Source organism: Silurus meridionalis, chromosome 12 (genome assembly GCF_014805685.1).
Source record: "Silurus meridionalis isolate SWU-2019-XX chromosome 12, ASM1480568v1, whole genome shotgun sequence".
NCBI classification, from domain to species: domain Eukaryota; kingdom Metazoa; phylum Chordata; class Actinopteri; order Siluriformes; family Siluridae; genus Silurus; species Silurus meridionalis.
In genome coordinates this window covers 10,992,207-11,007,564 of record NC_060895.1, presented here as the reverse complement: position 1 = coordinate 11,007,564, position 15,358 = coordinate 10,992,207, and the positions used below count along the sequence as shown (strand labels likewise).

Here is a 15,358-nt window from a genome sequence, read left to right as displayed (position 1 = left end):
TTGGATTTCAGTGACTGAAAATGCACAAAATTTTACTTCCTTCTGTTTGGCATTCTATGAATTTCATCAGCACAAATTCATTTATTTGATTGCAAGAGACAGAAGAAATTCAACTTTGTGCATTTTCAATCACTGAAACCCAAATCCGTAGTTTATATAAAAAAAAATACTGAAACTGTGCACCATCATACTGACAACATGCCTATACATTTTAATGATTTTGTTTGTGAACAATGACATGTGATAGAAGGGTGAAAGGGAAAGTTTATAGGACTGGGGTGAGACCTGAGATGTTGTATGGTTTAGAGACAGTGGCATTGAGTAAAAGACAGAAGGTGGAGATGGAGGTAGCAGAGCTGAAGATGTGGAGATGTTCATTGGGAGTGACGAGGATGGTCAGAATTAGAAATGAGTTTATTAGAGGGACAGCCCTTGTAGGACGTTTTGGAGACAAAGTGAGGGAGGCGAGATTGAGATGGTTTGGACATGTGCAGAGGAGGGACATGGGGAATATCGGTAGAAGAATGCTGAGAATGGAGCCACCAGGAAGGAGGAAAAGAGGAAGACCAAAGAGAAGGTTTATGGATGTGGTGAAGGAAGACATGCAGGTAGTTGGTTTGAAAGAGGCAGATGTAAAGGACAGAGGGGTGTGGAGACAAATGATCCGCTGTGGCGCCCCCTAATGGGAGAAGCCGAAAGAAAAAGAAGTTTGTGAACAATGACAAAGGGACTTTTCATTCTGATGGAATGAGATGTTCATTGACACAAATACTTTTGAGAGATGAACTAAGGATTTTAAGAAAAGTACAGGTTGCTGCAAGAAATCCAATGTATTGTCCTTTTTGTATAAATTGTTTTTTTCACTGACTGCTGAATCTGAAGTCTAATATGGCTTAGCAGTTATCTTTAGAGCTTAAATAAAATAAACTAAAATAAAGATAACACCTAACAGAGTGTACAGGACAGATGTTCCACAACACTTACAGGAAAAAAAACCATCAGGTGATTGTTATTATTATTATTTATTATTTATGTATTATTTTTTATAATACACAGGTGCTGTATTCAAATAGCTTCCTGTCAGACTTGTAGTGCACTATGTAGGGAGGAAAGACGTATATTGTTATAACTGAATGCGTAGTGCGCTGAAGTCTGGATCCAGTCGGGCGGCGGCGGCGGTCACGTGACGCAGGATGGAGGCGTCGGCACGGGCGGAGGCGCGTCACACGCTCGAGCGCACGGAGTACAGAGTGGAGCGCGATCCAGCACCTGAGCTGCGCGAGCAAGCGGGGCAACAGGGCAACGGGGCAACAGACTCGTGTTCCTGCACAGTGACATGAGGGCAGCATGGGGGCCAAAGAGTCTCGGATAGGCTTTCTTTCCTACGACGAGGCCGTCAGAAGAGGTAACCGCTCCCCGCGTCGCGATTAATCACTGATTGCGGCGGCTTTAGCATTAGCCGCCTAGCCCGGGACCTCCGCTGTCCCCGGTGCCGTTATGCTACAGTAGCTAACTGGGGATCTGGAGGTGTTGTGCGCTCAGTGTTTCCTCCTGTAAACTCGCGGTGATCGTTGCTGTCTGCGCGTTCCGTGTTTCACAGACAACAACAACAACAACCGCCACTGTTCAGAGACTCCTGTGTCCACTTTGAGTTTTCTGTCCCGACTAGGTTTACTGAAGTACCACGAAAACTACAAAGAAAATGTACAATAAAAAAAAACATGCCATGTGACCGTGAAAGATCGTGACATTATTGCCTGCTTCATCATTCCGCCACACTGCTTTGATTCATCCCGTCGTTATAATCGCAGATTGTTGTACTTCACTCGACATTGTTGTCATGTGAACTCCTCTGACCCCCTGATCAGTTCCTACACTGTTCAACTGCTGCAATCTCTCCTTTCTGCAAGTTCCTCCTCTGATCCACACTCATAAATGAATCAGTGTGACACTGAGGCATCACCAGTGTGAAGTGGAAGTCCTGTGATTAAACTGGCGTCCGGTTATTGTTTAGTTGTTTTGATTGACGTTTCAGGAACTTTGGGTGATCGCCTCAGTCTCTTGTTGATGTTTTCTTGCCCCCAATGTTGTCAAGGAGGGACCACGTGTCTATACATTCACCACGCATTAGAGCCTCAAGTGTCAGGCAGTGCCTCCATGGATCTCTAAGGGAGGTCCATGATGAAGATCCAGGGATCCCTGGGAGTCTCTCTTACTCTTATTCCCTGAGATCTCTCTTACTTCATGGATTTTAAAAAGGGGTGTCCATGATGTAATTCTAGGGTTCCTTGAGATCTTTCTGAATCTCAAAGGGAGGTCCATAATGTACATTCTTGAGATCCCCCTTACTCTTACACTTACTCCCTGAGATCCTCCTTACTCCATGGATTTTAAAAAAGGGGTCCATGATGTAGATCCAGGGGTTCTCAGAGATCCTTCTTACTCCATGGATTTTAAAAAAGGGGTCCATGATGTAGATCCAGGGTTCTCAGAGATCCGTCTTACTCCATGGATTTTAAAAAAGGGGTCCATGATGTAGATCCAGGGTTCTCCGAGATCCTTCTTACTCCATGGATTCTAAAAAGGAGTCCATGATGTAGATCCAGGGTTCTTCGAGATCCGTCTTACTCCATGGATTTTAAAAAGGGGTCCATGATGTAGATCCAGGGGTTCTCCGAGATCTTTTTTTACTCCATGGATTTTAAAAAGGGGTCCATGATGTAGATCCAGGGGTTCTCCGAGATCTTTTTACTGCATGGATTTTAAAAAAGGGTCCATGATGCAGATCCAGGGTTCTCAGAGATCCCTCCTACTCCATGGATTTTAAAAAGGGGTCCATGATGTAGATCCAGGGGTTCTCTAAAATCCTTCTTACTCTATGGATTTAAAAAAGGGGTCCATGATGTAGATCCAGGGTTCTCCGAGATCCCTTTTACTCCATGGATTTTAAAAAGGGGCCCATAATGTGGATCCTGGGATCCCTGAGATGTATGATTAGACAATAGTGGAGATTCAGCAACTCTGATGGGCAGCAGTTAAAGCTCTGGTGTTAATGATCAGAATGTTCAGATCTACATCTTTCGCATCAGTTTTCAGCAGTGGCAAGTTCAAGAATCGGAAAACGTATATAATGGAACATGCTCGTGCTAATGTGCCTGATATTCCATCTCTGCAGTAATTATTAGGGAGTGCTTTATAATGAGTTTACTCTAGAAAGGGTCCTTTAGTGAAGTCGTCGACTCTACGAGTCCGCGTTAGCTGCAAATATGAAATGTCAGACGTGATGCGCTTCATTATCGTGCGATTTGTGTTCGCATGAAGATCACATGAGGACAAAATCCAACCGGAAAACGTGGCTCAGCATTGGATCAGTGCCAGTTCCTGCTCTCTGTTCGGTAAAGAAGTGTATACGTGCATAAGAGTTGCACTTGATTACGTAGTGTATTGCATATCAAAGTGCGAGAAACTCGTGTACAAGATCCTGTCAGAAACCATCAGCTGCTGTAAGAATTAAAAACCCCAAAGCCAGCAGATTATCTGCTTTGTCAGATGGGTGGTAACAAATGTGTACCTGCATTTGCATAATGTCTGTGTGTCTCAAGAGCAGATTAGAGATGTCAGGGCTGCTGGCTGTAAATGATTAGTGTGGAACTGATATAGCGGTATATTATAATGTTCTTTTCCAGTCGTGTGATTTTTTTCTTCAAGCTGTTTCTTTCTTGACTTAAAGGCTGGAGCACTTTGCTGAGGAAATGTTGAAGGTGCCGACTTTATGTACGTAAGAGCCGGGGAAAACACTTCATGCAATCCAAGGCGAAGGTGTGCAACACATGAGCTGGAAGCAAAGAACCACCTAAAGGCACTAAAATTTTGTAACACGCCTAATTATGGATTAATTGTGCTCATACAATTACAATGGCCACTTGCCAGCGTTCACCAGAAATAAACGAGTGTGACATGATTACATCAATTGGAATAAATTCAAATGTTGCTTGTTCTTTTTCATTACATTTCTCCTTTAATGCCATATTCAAATGGCATATTCATCACATAAGTTAACTGACGTGCAAAAATCATGCATTTCGCTACCTTAGGCAGTTAGGAAAGTTGTGCAGTAGCTACACTTTCTTTCTTTCTTTCTTTCTTTCTTTCTTTCTTTCTTTCTTTCTTTCTTTCTTTCTTTCGGCTTCTCCTATTAGGGGTCGCCACAGCGGATCATCCGCATGTTCGATTTGGCACATGTTTTTATGCTGGATGCCCTTCCTAACGCAACCCTCCCCATTTATCCGGGCTTGGGACCAGCACTAAGAGTGGCTGGGGTTGGTTCCCTGACCAGGGATCGAACCCGGGCCGCAGCGGTGAGAGCGCCGAATCCTCACCACTAGACCACCAGGGACCCTTTGCAGTAGCTACCTTATATGGACAAAGGTTTATGGACACCTGACCATAAGATCTGTATGTGCTTTTTGAACATCCCATTCCACATTAAGTCGCTATATGCTTCACTCTTTTGGGAAGATGTTTAGATTTCTTGTGGAGATTTTTGTGCTCATTCAGCCACAAGGGTGTGAGTAATGTCATGTACTGATTAAGAGTGAGGAGACCTGGGGTGCAGTCAGCATTTTAATTTATCCCAAAGGTATTTAATAGGGTTGAGGTCTGAGCTCTATAACAAGCCACTCAAGATCTTCCACTTCAACCCATATCTTGAAGAAACTCACTTTGTTAAAATCCACTGGGTTTCGGAGTGTGGATGTGGGGATTTGGCTATTCAGGCACAAGAGCATTAGTGAAATGATAACACTGCTATTGTTTGAGGAGATCTGGGGTGCAGTCTGCGTTTCAGTTTATCCCAAAGGTGTCTAGTGGAGTGGAGGTCAGGGCTTGAGTTTTTTTTTTTTCACTCCAGTCTCAGCAAATGGTGTCTTCATGGATCTCAGTTTGTGTGTAGGGGTTTTGGCATGCAGGAACATACAACCTCACCCTATACAGCTATACCTTTACACAGCTCGGGGAAGGCTCATAAACAGGGTGACATCCACAAACTGTTGGCTATAAAGTTTATTTATCACGCTTTCAAGCCTGGTTATTCCCAAAAGTAAAAAGGGAGGAAATCGCTTTTAAATATTATCGTCGTAAACTGAATGGATGAGTGCGAGTTTACCACAGCATATGGCGATCCATAGAAAAAGAAATGACTCATAACAAGGTTTAGACATGGACATGACTGGTTGTAATGCTGCACATTTTTAGATAATGTGATCTTCGAAAGGAAATAAGGAAATAATGTTTAAGGAAATAATATATCTGCACATCATTTTGTTGGTTTGTGTGACGTGTTTTTGACGCATTTTTCCAGACCTGAAAACATTTGCATGAATCCTGTTCCTGTAAGTGGAAGGAATTCATAGAGGTGTGATGTAAATTTTGTGGAGGCATTCAGAGCATACAGATGGTGTAATTCCAAAAACTGTCACAGATGTGGTTCGTATCAGCAGAGGTGAATATCGGGCTGAAATGTTCAGCATCAAACTCGCTCCAACCTTAAATAAGCAGTGCCCTGTTTCGGCTTTGCATTTTTTCCCCTTTTTGCATCCTGTTTGTCACTTGCGCTCAGAGATTTACATTATCGTCAAAGTGACGTGACGACTCGCTTCGCTAAACACCTGCCCCTATTTTCATAACACGCCTGCTTGTCCTAGTCCTTCTTGATTGGATTTTCATTTTTTTTCCTGCTGTCTCAGGTCCTCTGTGTCATTGTTTGGAAGTATGAAGCATTAAGCATTGAATTTCTATCAAATTAGATTGTTTTCTTCTTCCCAGAACGTGTGCACTTGCTCCTGCGTTTTATATAGAATACAGTTAGCTCATAATCTGGTCGATAATACTTGGGCTTCATGATCGGGCTGTTTAGATGTATTGTCAATGTCATGATCTACAAGTCTTTTCTAATGGACGTTGCTTTGACCTCCAGATCACTGTTTGTTTATTTATTTATTTATTTATTTATTTATTTATTTATTTAATATAAATAGCATTGACCCAAAATAATATCTGCTACTTCATATCTGACTATGAAGTGCTGTCTTGCATTATAAACACTTCATCATTTGGGCCTAATTTATTTATTTATTTATGTTTCCATTTTCATGCAATATTTATATACACACGGACTTCAGACGGACGTTTAGGAGCAATCTAATAATCATCTTGGATGAATGTGGAAGACCGCCATGGCCAGTCATTATCCAGTTTCTGTTTAGACAACATTCTAACAAAAGAGAGCAGTCAGTCAGCCTCAGTATGCAGGGAAATTCTTATTCAAATGCTTTACATTGCTTAATAAGAGTAATAAAAATTAAGAGTACAAAACAGGATTGGTTTCACAGTGAACAATGGATAAGGTTCTGTGTAGTGATGTGTTGTGAAGTCACAGCAGAAAGTATATATTATTATATATATATATATTATTATAGTATATGTTACTGACTTTATACTTATTCACTTTATATATGTTTACATATTTATCACTTGCTGTAAATATGATACATATTTATCTGCACTTTTGCATGACTGCTACATTTTGCACTTCTGGTAGATGCCAAAATGCATTTCGTTGCTGTGTACCTGTACTATGCAATGACAATAAAGAAAAATATCTATCTATCTATCTATCTATCTATCTATCTATCTATCTATCTATCTATCTATCTATCTATCTATCTATCTATCTATCTATCGAAAGTGAATGTAGACATATAGATAGAGATGCTCTTGATTTGCGTTTATTCTGTTTGAACAATAGGGAATGTAATATAATCCGATAATCAATAATTATATCTTTTCTTATAGATTAGAAATGGAAAATAAAAACTGTGTATCCTAGTGAGGACACTATCATTTGGAAAAGTGTGTATTTGTATTGGAATTAAACCTGCAAACCACACTTTTGGTATTGATCCATCATGTACAAGGATGGCTTTGTTTATTATTGACGATGGCATTTAAAAATGGCATAGATCATAAGGAAATATAGCATTACTCACCCGTTGGAAAGCCTTTTTTCACACCATTCATCCTGTGTGAAGTCAAATGTGATGTTTGTGGGCAAACCCCTTTAATAAACACTATAAGCTTTGATAACATTGGATCTTGGCTTCAATGCATGTGGAAGGCACATCACTGCACTACTTGCTACCTGGTACTACATCACCAGGTAATACTGTTCTCTCAGAAAGTATCGCAGCGGCAAGTCCAAGTCCTTTTGTTTTTGCGTTAGATTGAAGTCTTGTGAGTTTGAGCTGAAGAGATGAATATGACCAGAGTTTAGGATTCAAGCATTTTGTTTTGTATTTGCATTTAAACAAAATGTTAAACAGCATGACACATTGGACGCTAACAAAATGATGGAAAACTGAAGTGTTGAAGGAAACCGTGTATTTGGTTGCATATCTTATGAATGCAATAACTGCATTAAGGCTAAAATTCTAAGGCTAAAAAATCACTAAAATATTGTTTTTTTTTTCCTTTCAAGATGCTGTTTCAGTCCTGTACTGCAGTTTCTTTCAGTTATTTTTTGTTCTTACTCCAGTTTCTTCTTCAACGAAACAGTGAAATGCTGCTCGATTGGGTTTTAGTCTGGTGATTGACTTAGCCAGGACCTTATCTCGCCCCCAGATAAACTCCGTTGTTGAGTTGGCAGAGTATTTTGGAGCAGGAAGTGGGAGCTTATTGGTAAAGATGTTGGACTTCTGATCAGAAGGTTATGAGTTCAAATAAAAATGACATAACTGTCAGTGTCATTGACTAAAGGCTCTTGCCAAATGCAATTAAATGTAAATGATAATGCCGAGCCATAATATTACCTCCACCATACATGAGCTTGTATGTTTTGGATCATGAGCAGATCCTTTCTTTTTTCACATTCTGGCATTTCTGTCACATTGCTAGAGGTTAATATTGATTACAGAACTTTTGTGTCTCAACCTTTTTGTGAACCTTCTGATTCTTAACTCTTGATGCATTATGTGCTATGCCCTCTGTATTTCTGTTATTAAGTCTTTTTTTTTTTAGTGGCTGATTGTGCTTCCTTTATCCCTGCCTTGTAGAGGTTGTTGATGTCACTGCCTGTTGATTTTCAGTTTTTCTTCACACCTCTAACAATGTTTGTCATCAGCTGCTGTTGCTCACCTACCTGTTCAGATTTTGTTGCTTATATTAGCTACGCCCAATGTTTGTATAGTGACTGTGTTTGAGTTTCCCTCTTTTCTGATCTGTAAAATGGATTTGGTTTCTCCTTTAGACGTCTTTCTGATTGTCATGTTGGTTTGTCTTATTAACAACACACATTCTTTAGGCTTATGTTTTAATAGTTTTGAATAGGTAAATAGTAAAAAAACTCGTCAGTTTTGCTTGCATATAAGATCCTTATAATCTCTTGTTTGATCTCTACTGCAAAAACCAAACCATGATTTGGCCTTGCAGTTCCAGTAGTTTCTCAGGTGACTGTATTTAATCACTATGATTGAGGAAAGCTAAAATTTTAATAGCATCATCTCAGTTGTAGTCATCACTCAGTGTGTTCATTGCCTTAATATAATTTACTTATTTAATTCATTCGATTTTCATTTATACAGTAAACACACTCTTAATGAAGCACTGGAATTTATTGCCAGCCCTCTTTTAATGTGGATGATTAAATTGTTTGGGTTATTTAATTACTTTTGGACCAAACCTCCTCTAAACTAGCTTACGATCATGGCCTCGAGCCTAACGCCACATCGTTTTTACAAATCTCAGCAGCAGTTGCTAAATTGCATGAACAGATTTATAAATCAGCACGCATCTTCTAAAGGAGACACAAAAGATCAGGTGTTAAAGAATGAAACGTAAGTACACTTAGCTTCTATCTAAGTTGTACTGAATATTTAAATACCTGCATTAGTACCTTCCTGATTTATATACACCAGGTCACATAGTTTAGAAATCCTAGTTTGGGCATTTCGATTGGGTTAAGGGATAATATTCAGCAAATATCGCTGTGAAATATATCAACATTAGGTTTTGCATAATTTAACACCTGTGTAGACTCTTTGTGGACTCTTAAGCACTTTCCCTGTGGCCACCTTGGTTTATTTCAGTGTCCAAAATCATGGCGGTAGGTGGATTGTTGACTCCAGATTGTTCCTAGGTGTGTGTGCGAGAGTGTGTGCGAGTGTGTGCGAGAGTGTGTGCGAGTGTGTGCGAGAGTGTGTGCGAGTGTGTGTGTGTTTCTGTGCATGGTGCTCTGTAATGAAGTATTATCAATATTTTAACATTGTGGACTGTAAAATAAATAAATATGTATATGTATGTGTATGTATATATGTATATATGTGTGTGTGTATATATATATATATATATATATATATATATATATATATATATATATATATATATATATATATATATATATATTTTATAATTGTTGTCACAAAAGAAGACTCCATGCTTGATAAATATCTTTGTCATGAAATATAGCCATTAAACTGATATGGTAGTAACAAACTTTGTAATGGACTTTTGCCCCATCCAGGGGTATATTCTTGCCTTATACCCAGTGTTCCCAAATAGGCTCCAGATTCACACCAATTCCAGATTAAAAGTCTTCTAGGTATATATACTATATGGAGAAAAGTGTGTGGACATTTCCTATAATATATCTATGTGCTTACTAAGCTCTACTCTTCTGGGAAGATGTTCCAGTAGATTTTGAAGTGTGGTCATGAAGATCTTTACTCAGTCGGCTACAAGGGTGTTGGTGAAGTCAGGACCCTGATGTAGGAATGGTCTTGTTCTCTCAAAGGTGTTCAGCAGGGTTGAGATCAGAGTTCTATAGCAGGCCACTCAAGATCCAGTGCAACCCATGCAAAGCATATCTTCATGGAGCTGGCTTTGTGCTCAGGGGCATGTCATGCTGGAACAGGTTTGGATCTCCAAGTTTAATGCTACTGCATCCAAAGACAAAACTGTGTTTAATCAATAGAGTAAGTTTTTGTTGTTGTTTGGTCATCTGTTGAGAAATCCACGTTCTAATTCTCCACGAATTGTGATAATTTGAACTTTACTTGAACTAATTGAAAAACTTTGTGAGTTGAAAAAGTGAATGGCCCATATTTTTTAAAACCTCACCTAGATAGATCCTGTAATGCAAAATCATGAGATGTATGAGGTTTTAGATTATTTTTTCCCCCCATTTTATAGAGATTTTATTTTCATGAATGACAGTGTTGTTTACCTGGTGTGTCCTTGCCCTAACATGTAGGAGGATCGTAGGCCTGCAGTCTCACCAGCAGAGGTGAGAACCTCCTACAAGTCCGTGTTGACTCTCTGGTAAATTACAGCATGTCCGTGTTACAATACAACATACGCTTCTTCTGTAACTGTACATCGCCTCTCCTCCCACGGCATCTTAACCATTTCATTCTCATGCTCGTTGTACCTTATGTGCACGTGAACATGAATGCCCTGGGAAATAACACAGCGGCTTGCTCAACATAGTTAAACCACTAGTACTGGATTTTAATTTCATGTTTCTTCATATAACATGCATGTAATTCAAGCTGAGCATTGAATTACATGTTCTACTTACAGTCCTCCATTTTTGGGAATACTTGGGGAAAAAGTAGGTCACGTTTCTGAGTAGGAGAAGAGCCGGTATTAGTTTACACGTAAATGCGAAAGCATCCTGAAGGCTCAAGTGAAAGAAAATAATCCCGAATATTATGTGTTTAGCTTTCAGCCTTCCGCACTGGAAATCCTTGATAGTGGAAGGAAGCAGAGGAAATCAAAGCGACAGCAAAGGCTGTAGTCAGTTTATGTGGGTGTGTTGCCGGGGCTGTCATTTTAAAGTGACAAAATGTCATCCGAGGCCCCAGTGGGAAACCTTTTTATTTTTTATTTTTTGTTCTTTTACATTTTTTTCTCATTTTCTCTAGCACATTAACAAGCCACATTCTGCTCCAGTGTTCCATGTGAGCCTAATTAGGCATAATCTTTAAAGGATTATGTACAAGAATAATATTTTCGCAAGGCTCTTTTTCAATAAGACGAATAAAGCCGTCGTCATTAGTGCTTCAGTTCTAAAGGTTTTATGTCAAACGCTCTGTTTTGCATATTGCATTTTATTGTTCATTAATATTATTGCAGATATGACAGACTTTATCCAGCAAATCGTCTCTCTCTCTTTTGCTCCCAGATGTTCCATTGACTTTGGGCTCTGATGTTTAACTGCTTTATGATGAGTTTCTTCTCTACACTCAGGGATTGATCAGACATGGAAATTATTCTCTTACTTCAGTTTACAGAGACACTCACTATTTCTTTTTTGGGTTGCTTTTTTTTTACTTCTTTAGGCATATTGAAGTAGCAGCAGCAGTCTCTCAGTCTCAGAATAATCTGTCATGGAAACTAGTCTCATGATTTGCTTAGCACTTAAGCGTTTCCTCACAGCGCAGTCTGGAAATTTGCCAACGCAAACTATTTAATTGACCCTTAATGACTTGAGAACGGCGTTATTTTTTTCCTCAGTGATTGTGAAGACATCGTTCTGCCTTTGCGGTTCTACAAGGATTTGATAATAATAATAAAACAAATTTGTATTAGAAATAATCAGTAGTTATGCTTTTGAATTCTCTGCTGTAACTCTGCCATAGCCCATGCAGCAATATTCCCTATGTACAAAAACGTAGACATAAATTACTAAAAATGTATTCGTTTCCTCTTCTATTTCTTTAGCAGACAGAACTGATCTTTAGCTTCAGATACACTTAGTATCTTTGTAGCCCTTGATTGACCCTGAGCCATTTTTACGAGCTCCCAGGCTTTTTATTCTCTTTTAAACGCATGAATATTTAATTGTCGTAGCACAAAAATGTACCCACGTTCCTGCGATGGAAGATGGTTAATGTTTGACACTTAGGAGTTGATTATTAACTCTTATTACTGAGTGGATTGAGCTTCTTGTCAGTAACAATCGGCATTTTATGATGAAGCGGACATTAGCTTCAGCAAGGGTGTACACAATCTGCTTCTTGGGACAGACTGCAGTTCCAGTGGTTTGCTGAGACATAACTGATGCATAGTGTGCAGCCCCCCCACCCGCCCTCCCTCCCTCCCTCCTCTCTCTCTCTCTCTCTCTCTCTCTCTCTCTCTCTCTCTCTCTCTCTCTTTGAAAAGTACAGGGAGTAAGAATGAGAGGGTATGATTTCCTTTTTTTTTTCCCAGTTTTGTCAAGCTTCATTTTCTTCACGTTGAGACGAGAACAACAGCCCTTACAGTGTCAGACATAGGTTGTTGTTGTTTTTTTTGCTGCTTATTTAACCAGAAAATACACAGCTGCTCTACAGTGAACAAGCTGGCAGTTCAGGGGTTCTAACACATGTCGTGCTGGTTGGATAGGGATGTGCTGGGATTGATGTGGAAGCTCTTTACTGCTTTTTGTGGGTTTTTTTTACACTGACCGTTTGGATTTTGTACAATTAGCACCAATACCTATATACTTATTTATATCTAAACATCTTAGTCACTTAGCCTACTGTGTTATCAGAATGATTGTACAGGGGAAAAGTCCATTATGCTGCTATCAAGAAGGCATGGACTTGCCAAACGTCATGTGATTCTCTTTTGTTCTGCATTTCGTCCCAATTTGTAGCCACCTTGCAATTCTTTCTTTGACACGTACATAAGCATCTACCTGCCACTCGTGTTTTGAACACACTCAAAGGAGAGCATTATTTGCCCTCAATCACATACATGAGCTCATAGATGCCTACACTTGCTTCGTGTAACATTTATTGATAAGGAAACAGATTTTACCACTCAGATTGCATGGCCATTTTTGCAGGTTCTTGACAATAAGGCGTAGTAGTTCACTTGTTCTTACTACAGTAATATTCTTGGCATGAACAGTTATGGACTCCTGTGAACGTATCGGTTCAATCCGGACGTCAGGAGCTGTAAAAGGTTGTGTGCGTGTGTAAGAGTAAGCATGTATGCCCGTGCAATTAAGACAAAATTGCTGACTCCGACAATCACGCCTGTCCTCATAACTCTCAGTCTCCAGAGCACCACGCTGATAGCGCTGACCTTTCCGCAGGTTTGGGTTCTCAAAGTCAGATGTGTAATTGTTGTCTTACCCGAAAAGAAAACATTAATCCTCGTAACACCTTTCCACTGTAACAAGTTTTCCGGAAATCAGATTGCCACTGTGCACACAGTGTACGCTTTATCAGAGCATTATGGCTGATGAGAAAAGAATGCCACCTTTATTACTATTCACATCATAAACGGTGAAGACATCAAAACCGATCCATAAAGTTCTCAGCGTCCAAGTTATAAGTTCTTGTTTCATTGTTCCGTACTTAAAAGATGAAACGTGTCAAATCAGTACGTCTGTTTGTTTCCAGTTACTGATGTGGAGCTCAAGCGTCTGAAAGATGCCTTTAAGAGGACCAGTGGTCTGTCGGCCTACATGACCCAGCAGTGCTTCTTCAAAGAGGTGCTTGGAGATGGCGTTCCACCGAAGGTTGCAGAGGTAATCCAAGCTTCAGTCACAGCACTTTTTTACTTCTCTCTCTGTCAAAACACGTCCAATACTAAAAATGTCCCACACTTCCCGGACCACTTGTTTCTTTCGCTCCCACTTTTCTTTTCTGGTTTGTCACTGCTATGAATGTTTTGTCAATAACAAACTTCCTGCTTCAGTCGTCATGCACAATATCGTACTCATGGTTTTGTCTAATGGTACTGTTCTCCTTAAAGCATCTTGCCCTGGTTTCACGCTCAACAACAAAATACACTTTTCTATACACCTTATCTTTTAGTTCAATCATTCAGATAGACGTCCCTACAGCTGCAACGTTTTTTTAAATGCTGGCTTCACAATGACACCCATTTTTTCACATTCCATTCTTTTAAGCCTCATATCTGATCCGAAAAAAAAAAAAAAAAAAAAAAAGATCATGATGTTCCTGTTGGATTTGCCATGGAAACATGCCTAAAATAGAAGGTTGGAATCAAAATCATTCAGCTTTATAAGATACTGGATTTTTTTTTTCCCCCCCTAAAAAAAGTTGCCTTGAACAGCCATCTGCAAGTTAATGATGTTCCTCATTAGGACTACTGCGAGCTCTCGGCTTTCCGTGACGAAAGGCTTTCATATCTCTAATGCTCAGCTTTCAAATTGCATCCCTCAATGCCCAGGAGCTTGTAATTAGATCTGAAACTGCTGCATGGTTGGTCATGTTGCTAGCCAGCTACAGGCAGACTGCATGCGGCATCGATACGATGCCATTGTTTTTAGTTCAACAGGAAAAAAAACAAACAAAAACAAAGGGGGATTGACATGGCTATTGTTTAGATTCACTTTTACTTCCTTTTTAGAATTTGCTGACCAAACATTAGGTGTGTCCAAAACAGAAGCGTTGATGCCTAAACTTTCTCATAATTCTATGCACTGTTATAGCAACCTGCAAACAAAAATGGTCAGTTTTAAACCAGGACACTGACAGCATAGAATCTTAATAAAAGAAATGACAAATTACAGCATTATATGCAGATACTTAAAAGAGCACAGCTGAAACCTGATTGTGGGATAAACATATAGGGACTTGTTTATGAGAAAAATGTATATTTTATTGTGTAAAGCTGCTTTGAGACAGCTGGTAAAATTGCTATACGAATAAAAAATAAGAATTGAATTGAATTGTCTCTAAAATTGTTTCAACAGCACAACCCTTGTTTTATCACACCCCAGGGTAGAAGTCAAGGGAGCATCATTTTTTACTCTCAGTAAAAAAAAAAAAAAGGCAGGTAGCTTCTGCTGGAATATAGGAAAAGCTCACAGGACAAATAAAGGCTGTGCTGAAGTACATAAGAGAGTAATGAACGCACCAAATGAACTTCTTACTTTAGTTCATTGGGAAAACATCGCTCGCAGATACAGTCAAAACTTACTGTATGAGCTGGGAGGATTGGGCAAAGTTTTTAATTTTTTTTACAGAAAGCAGCTGGGAAATGAACTTTGTCCCACACACATCTCAAAGTTAGAACAATATGATATAGTGATCTTAAGGGCACAGTATAAACGTATTACATGGAAGAAAGCAGAGATTAGCTTCTCCAAGCAGCTCTCCTGTGAGGTAGCAGGTCGAAAAGAGGTGCCCAAGCCAAGATCAACTTGTCTAGGAGAAAGCATGTGTTAACCCTCACCTTTCCTACTTGGTAGGTGTTGTATATTAGCTAGTGAACTAGCTAGTGTGTAGAGGTGTACAATATATATTGTCCACAACAATATCACATTAGTTTTTTTAAACGATGA

General features: G+C 39.5%; 1 protein-coding gene across 2 annotated transcripts in view; it reads left to right on the top strand.

The window, feature by feature from the left end:
• Positions 1-1,192: 1,192 nt before the first annotated feature.
• Positions 1,193-15,358, top strand: part of usp32 (ubiquitin specific peptidase 32) — a 47,632-nt gene continuing 33,466 nt past the window's right edge. For both annotated transcript variants that reach the window (XM_046862587.1, XM_046862584.1), the window contains exons 1-2: positions 1,193-1,405; positions 13,446-13,573. In XM_046862587.1, the coding sequence (XP_046718543.1) occupies positions 1,348-1,405; positions 13,446-13,573 (186 nt within the window). In that variant the 5' untranslated portion in view covers positions 1,193-1,347. The remainder of the gene's footprint in view (positions 1,406-13,445; positions 13,574-15,358) is intronic.